General features: G+C 35.6%; 1 protein-coding gene across 2 annotated transcripts in view; it reads right to left on the reverse strand.

Annotated features, from left to right (window-relative positions):
- Window positions 1-13,989, reverse strand: part of FAM117B (family with sequence similarity 117 member B) — a 132,003-nt gene that overhangs the window by 57,121 nt on the left and 60,893 nt on the right. For both annotated transcript variants that reach the window (XM_037009190.2, XM_037009189.2), the window contains exon 2: window positions 11,359-11,510. In XM_037009190.2, the coding sequence (XP_036865085.2) occupies window positions 11,359-11,510 (152 nt within the window). The remainder of the gene's footprint in view (window positions 1-11,358; window positions 11,511-13,989) is intronic.

The following is a 13,989-nucleotide window of genomic DNA, read 5'->3' on the forward strand; positions in this document are numbered from 1 at the left end:
TATGCTAATCATAAGGCCCCCTTTCTTCCCCCCCCCTTATCACTCCCTTCCCACCCATCCTCCCCAGTCCCTTTCCCTTTGGTAACTGTTAGTTCATTCTTGGGTTCTGTGACTCTGCTGCCATTTTATAACTTCAGTTTTTCTTTGTTGTTATACTCCACACAAGTGGAATCATTTGGTATTGGTCTTTCTCTCCCTGACTTATTTCACTGAGCATTAATACCCTCTAGCTCCATCCATGTTGTTGCAAATGGTAGGATTTGTTTTATTCTTATGGATGAATAATATTCCATTGTGTATATGTACCACCTCTTCTTTATCCATTCATCTACTAATGGACACTTAGGTTGCTTCCATTTCTAGGCTATTATAAATAGTGCTGTGATAAACATAGGGGTGCATCTGTCTTTTTCAAACTGGGCTGCTGCATTCTTAGGACAAATTCCTAGGAGTGGAACTCCAGGGTCAATTGGTATGTCTATTTCGACCATTTTGAGGAACCTCCATACTGCTTTCCACAGTGGTTGAACTAATTTACATCCCCACCAGCAGTGAAGTAGGGTTCCCCTTTCTCCACAACCTCGCCAACATTTGTTGTTGTTTGTCTTCTGGATGGTGGGGATCCTTTCTGGTGTGAGGTGATATCTCATTGTGGTTTTAATTTGCATTTCTCTGATGACAGCGACATGGAGCATCTTTTCATGTGTCTGTTGGCCATCTGAATTTCTTCTTTAGAGAACTGTCTATTCAGCTCCTCTGCCCATTTTTTAACTGGATTATTCACTTTTTGTTTGTTGAGGTGCGTGAGCTCTTTATATATTTTGGATATCAATCCTTTATCGGATCTGTCATTTATGAATATATTCTCCCATACTGTAGGGTACCTTTTTGTTCTATTGATGGTGTCCTTTGCTGCAGAGAAGCTTTTCAGCTTGATATAGTCCCACTTGTTCATTTTTGCTTTTCTTTCACTTGCCCATGAAGAAGTCGCTCATGTTTATGTCCAAGAGATTTTTGCCTATGTTTTTTTCTAAGAGTTTTATGGTTTCATGACTTACATTCAGACCTTTGATCCATTTCGAATTTACTCTTGTGTATACAGTTAGACAGTGATCCAGTTTCATTCTCCTACATGTAGCTGTCCAGTTTTGCTAGCACCATCTGTTGAAGAGACTGCCATTTCCCCATTGTATGTCCATGGTTCCTTTAATGTATATTAATTGACCATATATGTTTGGGTTAATGTCTGGAGTCTCTACTCTGTTCCACTGGTCTGTGGCTCTGTTCTTGTGCCAGTACCAAATTGTCTTGATTACTGTGGCTTTGTAGTAGAGCTTGAAGTTGGGGAGCAAGATCCCCCCCACTTTATTCTTCCTTCTCAGGATTGCTTTCGCTATTTGGAGTCTTTGGTGGTTCCATATGAATTTTTGAACTATTTGTTCCAGTTCATTGAAGAATGCTGTTGGTAATTTGATAGGGATTGCATCAAATTTGTATATTGCTTTGGGCAAGATGGCCATTTTGATGATATTAATTCTTCCTAGCCAAGAGCATGTGATGAGTTTCCATTTGTTGGTGTCCTCTTTAATTTCTCTTAAGAGTGTCTTATAGTTTTTAGGGTATAGGTCTTTCAGTTCCTTGGTTTAGGTTTATTCCTAGGTATTTTATTCTTTTTGATACAATTGTGAATGGAACTGTTTTCCTGATTTCTCTTTCTATTGGCTCATTATTAGTTTATAGGAAAGCCACAGATTTCTAGTGTGTGTTAATTCTGTATCCTGCAACTTTGCTGAATTCAGATATTAGTTCTAGTAGTTTGGGAGTGGAGTCTTTAGGGTTTTTTATGTACAATATCATGTCATCTTCAAATAGTGACAGTTTAACTTCTTCTTTACCAATCTAGATTCCTTGTATTTCTTTGTTTTGTCTAATTGCTGTGGCTAGGACCTCCAGTACTATGTTGAATAACAGTGGGGAGAGAGTGGGCATCCCTGTCTTGTACCCAATCTCAGAGGGAAAGCTTTCAGCTTCTCGCTGTTCAGTATGATGTTGGCTGTGGGTTTATCATATATGGCCTTTATTATGTTAAGGTGCTTGCCCTCTATGCCCATTTTGTTGAGAGTTTTTATCATGAATGGATGTTGAATTTTGTCGAATGCTTTTTCAGCATCTATGGAGATGATCATGTGGTTTTTGTCCTTCTTTTTCTTTATGTGGTGGATGATGTAGATGGATTTTCTAATGTTGTACCATCCTTGCACCCCTGGAATGAGTATTTCTGCATCTACGTTCATCAGGGATATTGGTCTGTAAATTTTCTTTTTTGGTGGGGTCTTTGCCTGGTTTTGGTATTAGGGTGATGTTGGCTTCACAGAATGAGTTTGGGAGTGTTCCCTCCTCTTCTATTTTTTGGAAAACTTTAAGGAAAATGGGTATGGTATCTTCTCTGTATGTCTGATAGAATTCCAAGGTAAATTCATCTGGCCCAGGGATTTTGTTCTTGGGTAGTTTCTTGATTACCAATTCAATTTCTTTGCTGGTAATGGGTTTGTTTAGATTTTCTGTTTCTTCCTTGGTCAGTCTTGGAAGGTTGTATTTTTCTAGGAAGTTGTCCATTTCTTCTAGGTCTTCCAGCTTGTTACTATATATAGATTTCATAGTATTCTCTAATAATTCTTTGTATTTCTGTTTGGTCCATCGTGATGTTTCCTTTCTCATTTCTGATTCTGTTGATGTGTGTTGATTCTCTTTTTCTCTTAATAAGTCTGCCTAGAGGCTTATCTATTTTGTTTATTTTCTCAAAGAACCAGCTCTTGGTTTCATTGATTTTTCTATTGTTTTACTCTTCTCAATTTTATTTATTTCTTCTCTGATCTTTATTATGTCCCTCCTTCTGCTGACTTTAGGCCTCATTTGTACTTCTTTTTCCAATTTCAATACTTGTGACATTAGACTATTCATTTGGGATTGTTCTTCCTTCTTTAAATATGCCTAGATTGCTATACACTTCCCTCTTAAGACTGCTTTCACTGCATCCCACAGAAGTTGGGGCTTTGTGTTGTTGTTGTCATTTGTTTCCATACATAGTTTGATCTCTATTTTAATTTGGTCATTGATCCACTGACTATTTAGGAGCATGTTGTTAAGCCTTCATGTGTTTGTGAGCCTTTTTACTTTCTTTGTACAATTTATTTCTAGTTTTATACCTTTGTGGTCTGAAAAGTTGGTTGGTAGAATTTCAATCTTTTTCAATTTACTGAGTCTCTTTTTGTGACCTAGTATGTGGTATATTCTGGAGAATGTTCCATGTGCACTGGAAAAGAATGTGTATCCTGTTGCTTTTGGATGTCCTTACTTATTTTTCTGTCTGGTGGATCTCTCCTTTGGAGTGGATGGTGTGTTGAAGTCTCCTAAAATGAATGCATTGCATTCTATTTCCTCCTTTAGTTCTGTTAGTATTTGTTTCACATATGCTGGTGCTCCTGTGTTGGGTGCATATATATCTATAATGTTTATATCCTCTTGTTGGACTGACTCCTTTATCATTATGTAATGTCCTTTATCTCTTGTTACTTTCTTTGTTTTGAAGTCTATTTTGTCTGATACTAGTACTGCAACACCTGTTTTTTTCTCTTTGTTGTTTGCATGAAATACCTTTACCATTCCTTGACTTTTAGTCTGTGTATGTCTTTGGGTTTGAGGTGAGTGTCTTGTAAGCAGCATATAGATGGGTCTTGTTGTTTTATCCATTCTATTATTCTGTCTTTTGATTGGTGCATTCAGTTCATTTACATTTAGAGTGATTATTGAAAGATATGTACTGATTGCCATTGCCGGCTTTAGATTCGTGGTTACCAAAGGTTCAAGGTTAGCTTCTTTACTATCTGTCTAACTTAACTTGCTTATTGTGCTATTTCTCTCCCTTCTTATTCCTCCTCCTCCATTCTTTATATGTTGTGCTCTTTTGTGTTTCCTTTGACTGCTTTTGTGGGTCGTTGATTTTATTTTTTTTACTTTAGTTAGTATTTGGTTGGTCTGCTTTCTTTCCTGTGATTTTATTTTCTCTGGTGACATCCGTTTAGCCTTAGGAGTGTTTCCATCTAGAGCAGTCCCTCTAAAATACCCTGTAGAGGTGGTTTGTAGGAGGCAAATTTCCTTACCTTTTGCTCGTCTGGGAATTGTTTAATCACTCCTTCATATTTAAATGATAATCGTGCTGGATATAGTATTCTTGTCAAGGCTCTTCTGTTTCATTGCATTAAATATATCATACTATTCTCTTTTGGCCTGTAAGGTTTCTGTTGAGAAGTCTGATGATAGCCTGATGGGTTTTCCTTTGTAGGTGACCTTTTTCCTCTCTCTGGCTGCCTTTAAAACTCTGTCCTTGTCCTTGATCTTTGCCATTTTAATTACTATGTGTCTTGTTGTTGTCCTCCTTGGGTCCCTTCTGTTGGGTGTTCTGTGTACTTCTGCGGTCTGAGCGACTATTTCCTCCTCCAGTTTGGGGAAGTTTTCAGTAATTATTTCTTCAAATACACTTTCTATCCCTTTCTCTCCTCTCTTCTTCTGGTACCCCTATAATGCAGATATTATTTCTTTTGGATTGGTCACACAATTCTCTTAATATTGTTTCATTCCTTTTCTCTCTCTCTACATCAGCTTCTCTGTGTTCCTGTTCTCTGGTTTCTATTCCATCAATGGCCTCTTGCGTCTCATCCATTCTGCTTTTAAGTCCTTCCAGGGATTGTTTTATTTCTGTAGTCTCCCTCCCTACTTTGTCCATTAGCTCTTGCACTTTTCTGTGCAGCTCCATCAGCATGGTTATGACCTTTATTTTGAATTCTTTTTCAGGGAGATTGGTTAGGTCTATCTCTCCAAGCTCCTTCTCAGGGGTTGTGTCTATGATTTTGGTCTGGATCAAATTCTTCTGTCTTTTCATGGCAATAGAGGTGTTTGTGGGGAGCTCGCGCATGTGTCAGCTGGGAAAATGTCCCTTCTTGCCAGTTTGTGGCCTTCCTCTCCTGTGAGAATGGCGCCCCCTAGTGGCTTGTGCTGGGCAGCTGCACATAGACAGGGTCTCTGATTCTTGCCAAGCCTCCCCTTCGTGAGACGCTGGGTTCTCACAGGTGTAAATGTAGCCTGTCTATTCTCCTGTATCTTCTGGTCTCTCTTTTAGGGATAGTTGTATTTTCAAAAATACATATGGTTTTGGGAGGAGATTTCCGCTGCTCTACTCACGCCACCATCTTGGCTCCTCCTATTAGGAATATTTTTTTAAAGTCCTTTTTCACATACCTGCTGAAGTATTTGACAAGAGTCAGAATTGCTACAATTTACTAATGATTAGCAAATAATAACAATAGTTTTACACAAATACACAAAAATCACATTTATATAATCACAATTATTTTTACAGAAATACAGAAAAATATGGGAAAATGTTTATTGGTAAATATAGGTGAAGAGTATACCGGTGCTCAGTTTACTATTCTTGCAACTTTTCTATAGATCATATTTTTCAAAATAAAAATTTTTTTAAATTAGGGAAATTATTAAAAACACTAATTTTAAGTATAAAAATTAATTCAAGGAAAAGCAAAGGAATATAAGTTCCCTATAAATTTGTAAGAACAAACTAAAGATACTGAGGACAAGAATATTAATTAGTGAGACAAATAAAAGCAAGCATAAACAGCGACAGCTTTGCCAATTTCAGTGATAAGATGTTCAGGCAGGAAAAAATACTTAACAAAAGTCATTAGTTTTACTTAAACTCTTAATTCAAAAGATAATTGCTTTTTGTTCAACTTAGAAGCTATGTCTTTAGTATTAGACACTCTTAGGGTATTAATAAAAGTAAAATTGAGTTTTAATTTATGTTTAAATTTTGTCCATTCTTGCTTTGTGTACCTGAAAAATGTTAAGCATCTACTAATGTGTCAGGCAGTGGACTAAGTCCTGGGGTTAGAGAGGAAATACAGTTCCTATTTGCAAAGAGTTTTTTTTTTTTTAGGAGAGAAGGGATAAATAGCCAATAATAATATCATGTGATGAGAGATATCGCCTAAGAAAGGCACTTAATCCAGGAACTGGAAGCATAGGGGAAACAGGTAAAATTTTATTGATGGTGGTGGAGGCTGCCTTTGAACACTAGTGTTTAAGTTATCCAGGCAAATGGTGGTTGTTTGTATTCCAAACAGTAGAAAAGCTGGGAAGTATCAGTGAGTGGAGTACACGGAGCACTGCAAGTTCATTACTGAGAGTTGGGGTATATTTTCAAAAATTTTTAATAGATTAAAAAGTATCACACAGTCACAAAACTGTGGTTATTTTAAAGGATTCCTCTGTTGTTATACTACAGCCCACCCTGTTTTTAAAAAAATGTATAAATATACAATGGAATATTACTCAGCCATAGAAAGGAAATAAATCCTCCCATTTGCAACAACACGGATGGATCTAGAGGGTATTATGCTCAGTAAAATAAGCCAGGTGGAGAAAGGCAAATATCAAATGATTTCACTTATTTGTGGAATATAACAACAAAGCAAAACAGAAGGGACAAAATAGCAGTAGATTCATAGACACTGAGAAGGGACTAGTGGTTACCAAGGGGAAGGGGTTGGGGCAGTGGGGAGGATGAGAAGGGGATGAAGAGCAACAATAATTTGCCATCACAATATAAGTTAGTCACAGGGACAGTAATACAGCAGGGAGAATACAGTAAATAATTCTGTAATACCTTACTACATTGATAGTGACTGCACTAGAGGGGAAGAGGATTTAATAATACGGGTAACTGCTGAACCACTGTGTTGTATATTTGAAACCAACATAAGATTGTATATCAATGATACTTAAAAAAACAATAACAACAATGTATAGAGTCACTGGCCTATGGAAATCTGATTTAACATGAAAAAAGAAAAGGCAGAAACACTAGTCAAGTCACAAAGGATCTGGAAATTTAGATTATTTTAGAATCTTTGGCCTATCCATAAGGAGCAAAGCTACTGAGAAGCAACTATAGGGCTTATACTGAGGTCATTAAGTTTAGGTCTGAAAAAGAAGACTTTAACACCTTCTTTTCCTCAATATTACACTTCAATTTTAACCAGTAGACCAAGGTTTTATTCAAAACAGCTGAAGTTACTCAAAAAGTAATTTTGTAAAAAAGCTAATCTAGCTCTTCAGTAGTTTAATAACACTAAGTTTTAGTGTTGCTTATATCTATCAAACATATAAAATAGTTATTTTTTTACTATAAATTCTAGATCATTCTTCCAAAAAAAAAGATAATGACTTCTTATGAAGTTTGTAGCTACCTTCAGTAATTCATCATTATTTTAGTCTCTAATTCACCAAACATTTGATTTTGTTAGGTTTTAATCATAGACCATCTTACAGAGTTTCTAGTTAACTTGGACCACAATTTCAAGTCAACACTTAAACTGGAAAAGTAAAGCAATTTGATAAGCTATTAATCAAAATCAACTCTGAAGAAGAAAAAAAAATTCTCTGAAATGTAGGGATTTTGAGAGAAAATAATTACAAGATTTTTAAAAGCAGAGGATGACTGTTTTAGACAATAAAGAAAACAAACGAAGAGAGAAAGAAAACCAGACACCAATCACAGGGGTCACAAATGCACATATTCAAATAGGGCACATGTAAAGAAGCCCTAGGGATTAGGGAAATTGGGAAGAGAATCTTTTGTGTCCAAACAATGCCAAATAATCCAACCACACATACATTTTCTCTCCCTAAATCAATACAGTCAGAAACACAAAAGGCACACCCTAGAAATTAGTAGATTAAATTAATGCAACTGCAACGTGGATAATGCTGGGAATATAAAGTAGTCTAACCTTTTGGGAGGGGAAACTGGCAAATGGTCAGCTTTTAAAAGAATCTTTAAAAGAACATGGGAGTGCAGGGACAGGAGGCAGAGGATGGTGACAATGTAGTATTAAGCCTTGTATCAAACTCTAAAGCAAACCAGTTTAGTCTTGTAGACCACCCCTGTTCCACTGGCAATGACATGACTATAGCATGTGCTAGGAGGACTCAGATAATTTGAGCTCACAGGGAATAAGCAATATCTGCCAAAGACACAAGAATGATTTTTGCTGCCTTTGTGTCACGTAATAATCATATACAGCAAAATCTTACTCATTCTCATGACCAGAGCAAATGATGGGGTGAAGATGGGGCAGAAAGGGAGATCAACATCTTTAAAGACTTCTTCCATGTCCTAATTTTCTCTATATTTTCCAGAACCTACTTCTCCCATTCTCATTCCTTCCCCAGACACTGAGATGGACATTAGAGTCATACATGATTTTTTTAGAATGAAGAACAAGGGCTCAGAGTGGTGACACGCTATGACTTGCCAAAAGTCTACAGCAACTTTCTGGAAGCACCCATCTACAATATAAGAGAAATTATTTTCATCATACTGTTGGCTGCAGCAATGTCCGGACCAGGAGTAATAATGTACCCTGGATCCCTCAGCAGGAGCAGAAATTGTTAATGAGTACCAGTAATCCTTAGCCTGAATCTTTTTCAACATAATGCTCCATGAAGCTAATAGCAATTGACAAACTCCATAGGAGATGAAACCTATATTCTATCTTTGTTCTAATCTGATAGTATCCAAATGTAATAATTTTAATAGCAAGCATTTATTGAGTGCTTACTATGTACCATATACTGTTCTTAGTGTTTTACATATATTTCCTTATTTAATCCTCATAAAAACCTTAAAGTATAGGTACTATTATTTTCCCCATTTTACAATTGGAAAACAGAGGCAGAGATATTAAGCAAGTGCCTGGACTCCAAAGAAGATATACAATAAGCACATGAAAAGATGCTCAACATTATTAGTCATTATAGAAATACAAATAAAAACCAAAAGATACCATTTCATATGTAGTAGGATGGCTTTTATTAAAAAAAAGGAAAATAGTAAGTACTGATGAGTATATGGAGACACTGTAATCCTTATACATTGTTAGGGAGAATGTAAAATGGTGCCACCGTCGTGGGAAACAGTTTGGCAGTTGCTCTAAAAGCTAGTACATCAATGTTCATTTCAGCATTGTTTACAATAGCCAAAATCTGTAAGCATCCCAAATGTCCATAAACAGATAAATGGGTAAACATGTGATATATCCATACAATGGAATATTATTCAGCCATGAAAATAAATGAAGTTCTGATATATACTGCAACACAGATGAACCTTGAAAACATTATGCTATACAAAATGAGCCAGATATGAAGGACAAATATTGTATGACTGCCCTTACATGAAATATTTAAAATAGGCCAATTCACAGAAGCAGGAAGTTGAACAGTTGTTTACCAGGAGCTGGAGAAAGGATGGGGAGGTTACAGTATTTGTTTGATGTGATAAAAAGGTTTTGGAAATAGCAGTATGGTTGCACAACATTGGGAGTGTAATTAATGCCACTAAACTGTATACTTTTGAATGTTAAAAATGGTGTATTTTAAGTTATATATGTATTTTACCAACTTTAAAAAGCTGACTTAATTACCTAGCATACACACATAAGGAAATTCAACATTTGCAAACAAGGAATTGGAGAACTTGTGATTAATCACCGTAGTGCTAAATTCACTTGCCAAAGACAGAATACACAATGCAAATGGAAGACTGGAGTGCCCAGCTATCATTACAGTCATTATGCCTTAGAGGATTCTACATGTGAGCTTTACAAGCAAGATTAACAGCATAATTATAAATTTTCTTTACACCTGTACCCTAAACATTCCCAATTTGGGGGATATTTACAAGAAGGTGAAGATAGTATGGGTTTATACTTTAACTCAGAGCTAAATCATAACAACTTGATAAAAAAGACTTACTGAACTTCTTGCACAGATCAAGGGGCTCCCAAAGGTTTATGAGATTGTTTATGCTTACACTGATAAGATAATATATCTGAACCCACTCAATCTGTAACTTCAAAGGAAATAAAGAGGGTTCTTCAAGGAAATATATCCATACTAATTTAAACAATGACATGCGGACTAAGCAGAAAGCAAGTAAGGACTATACTTTTTTCTATACTATATGCCCTAATCTCAGCAAAGTTACAGGTTTCGAATAAATGAAGATTTTGCAGAACTCTTTGGTTAAAAAAAGTCATGATTTCTCAAAAGATACATTGCTTTTGGTAAGTGCAGTTTCTTCATTTTTGTTTGTATAGTTGATACTAGACCTCAAGGTAATCTCAAATTCCAAGCATCTGCCCTTACAATAGGGCTCAGTTTCAAGAGTATGAGGATAGAAAACAAACCAAGCCCTCCAAGAACCCTTGGGGTTCTGGAAACCAATATGCAAATTTCACAAGCCAAGTGCATTTATTTGGTTCTGTAAAGGTGCTGGGATCTCTCATAAAGTGCTGGGATCAAGCAACCATCAGTGACGAAAATCTGAAGTCTAAATTGAAATCTACCTTAGCTGATTTTCAACAATCAGTATAAAGAATGTTTTAACTCTTTAAGTGACTTCCACTCTTCACTAGCAACAAAGCTTTAACTGTCCTGCTGATTCATTCCTTTGCAACTACTCCCTGAGCATCTGTCAGGTACAACACTAAGTTCTGAGGATGAAAATACAGAAATGGACAAAGCAGACACAGTTGCTGCTTTTGTGAGCTCTAGTGAGTATGAGAAACATTAAGTAAATAATTGGACAAATATTTAATTAATTATAATGAAAGAAACTATGTCAAACTAAGACACAATCATCTACTGGCTTTATGATCTTGGATCTCAGCTTCCTCATTCGTAAAACTAGGAGGTAGATCTAAATGATCTCTTACGAACCTTTTAGTTGAAAACTTTATAAATCTAAAAGTACAAAACTTTGCTTCTAGAGTCCCTTAGTCAGGATATTTACGCTTATAGAATCTATTAGCAATGTAATATAATCTCCATATCCTAAGCACATGAAGATTTAAAAATATTAAGGTTAGATGGAAAGTGATTCATCCTTATTGTTTTACAGATTTTTAAGTCTCAATTCTATAAACTAAATGTATTGTGATGTTCTAAACAGAGTAAACAGGAAAAAAGTATATCTATAAGTTATCTGTATGTTTGGAATTACTTTGGGAACTGTGTAAAAAACACATTCATGAGCCTCAACCAAAAAACACTACAGAATATTTAGAGGTCAGGCCTGAGAATCTGCACTTTTGATAAGCTTTTCAAGCAATTCTAATACACACTAATGTTTTAAGAATTTGAGCACAAAGTAGAATAATACTATGAGAAACAGTTTCAGAGTAAAATGCTTCAGGACAAGAGCTATAATACACCTACCTGTGTAGCTTTGTCTCTCATACACGGAGCAGCTTGTCCATGACTATCGCGAGGCCAGTGCCCTGCAAGGTACGGGGCAGCAAGTGTATCCAGAGAGGAAGTGCGACGGATAATACTAGAGGGGCTTGAGGCAGGCGGTCGTGTTTTGTCACCTAGATTTAAGATAAATATATTTTAAGAATAGATTAGAAAGAAAACAAAATATAAGCTAAGTTTTAAATGATGTAGAGTTTCTCTAACTTAAATATAAAAAATAGGTAGTAAAAGGAAATAAGCTGCTGATTCATGTAAACTTGGATGAATCTCCAGGGAATTACAGGGAGTGAAAATAGTCGATTTCAAATGGTTACATATTGTATGATTTCATTTATGTAACATTTTTGCAATGACAGATTTTAGAAATAGATTAGTTGCCAGAGGTTACAGAGAGGGGAGGAAAAGTGAAGTGGTGGGAGAGAAGCAGTGGTTATAAAAGGGCAACACTAGCAATCCTTGTGATACGGAGTTATTCAGTATCTTAACTGCAGTGGTAGATATACAAACACTGAAAGGGGATTAAACAGTACAGGATTCAACACACCACACACATATCAGTAAAAATAAATCTGAATAAGAGCAGTGGACTACACAATGTCAATATCCTGGTTGTAATACTGTATTGCAGTTGAACAAAATGTTATCACATTTGGATAACATGGGAGGCAATTGGGCAAAGTGTACAAAAGATCTCTATATTATTTGTTATACCTGAAATTGTCTCTACCAAAATACAAAGACAAATGTTCATCCATTTAAAAAATGTTCATCCATTTACAAAATGTTCATCCATTTAAAAAATGTTTTAAAATTAATGAAGCATTTATCACTATATCATCTATACTCAAAAGGAGATAAGACAGCTAAGATAAAGTTACAGGTAAAATTCCATTTTAATTAGCTCTATAAGATATATACACTTAGTAAGGTTTTGTTACAATATTTAGCCTGTAAAACACTGTATGAACCAGACTATAGGAACTATAAGTGAAGCCACATATGTAAATATCTTTTCCATTTCAAGCTATAAAATGTATGCTTAGATAAGAAAAGAAAAAAAACTAGAGGTAATGGGAAGTTAGAGGTGATGTAGAAGAAATGTCTTCATGTCTATCCTTTTTTTTTCTTTTGATAAGGGAAGGGAATGGGCTCAACTAATTTATTCTTTAAAAGTAAAATAAAAATTGAGAGGCTTTAAAAATATTAAATATATACATAAGTAAGATATTATGCTATATTCTAGTTCTACATAACAAATACCTTGCTCTTCTTAAGCCTATATACATAAAATACTTTAAGACACTTCTCTGTTATTTGTATTCAATGTCTAAGGGTATTACATACTTATAAGCATAAAAGTTCAGCTGCTGGTTATATGGCCCAAATAAGAAGAGTCAAATCCGCTAACAGTCACAGCAGCTGTTTTACTGGTAATCATAAAAGCTGCCTCACAGATATGCCTCAGATATATAGTTTGCTTTCAAAATAGCACAATTATTGCACTAAAACAATGTCTAATTGTTGCAAACATTAGCCAACACTATGCACAGTCTTCCTTTTATAATAAACATAAAATAAATGCAGCACATATCTGTAAGTTCAAAAAAGCATGTAACCACATTACTAACTCTGACAAGTGAAAAGCAAGAGATATATACGTTCACAATTTTTCCTCTAAAAAATTAATCTCTACTGGGATAGTCACAGAAAGATCATTCTCAGCTAGGGAAAAAACACACATTATGTAAACTTGTGCATATTCATTAAAATCAAGTTGTTAAAAGCTGTCTGGCACTTTTCTTTCCTAATCATAATGTTGCTTCAGTCGCCCACCAGTACACTAATCAGATAGTCCTTATTAACGGGTATGATTCCATTTTCAAGGTTTTTAATTATCCAAGAGTTTACTTTTCAACTAAGCCTCCTAAGATTTTCTATAATGAAATGGGGAATAGAAAAGTTGTACATGGTAAAAATACCAAGCATTTTCTCTTTTCAACTCCCTTCCTATAACCCATTCATTTAAACACTTACTAATGATCTGTGACACTAAGTCCTACATATTAAAAAGGCTAAATTACAGTCAGCTGTAAAGAACACAGAGGGTACATCTAGCTTATCATTATTCCATTTCATCACAAGTTCTCAAATTGACAGGATTTGGTGCCTAATTACACAAGAGTTTAACAGAGGAGAGGAAGCCTCAAGAGTCAAAAATGACTCAAAGATTCCCAGCCTATGAACAAAGGCTCTATTTATAAGGAAGTCCAGAGGAAAAGATTTTTAGACAGCTGACAAGACCCTTCATGATCTGGCCTCACCAGCTTCATTTTCTTGCCTGCAACACCTCAATCCCTACCATGCTTGCAGTTCCTAACATGTGCCACATCCTTGAAAGCCTCCAGACCTTTGTCTCTACCTAGATTACCCTCATACCCCTTTCTTTGGTTTGATTAATTCATGTTTAACCTTTCAAACTTCAGTTCAGATGTCTGAACTGAAATTCAAACTTCAGTTGTTTCCTCTGGAAAACTTGAACAGACATCCAAGCCCAGGAACACATCAATGTCTTGGTCAAAAGCTCTTTTCTATGTT

Source organism: Manis javanica, chromosome 12 (genome assembly GCF_040802235.1).
Source record: "Manis javanica isolate MJ-LG chromosome 12, MJ_LKY, whole genome shotgun sequence".
NCBI lineage: Eukaryota > Metazoa > Chordata > Mammalia > Pholidota > Manidae > Manis > Manis javanica.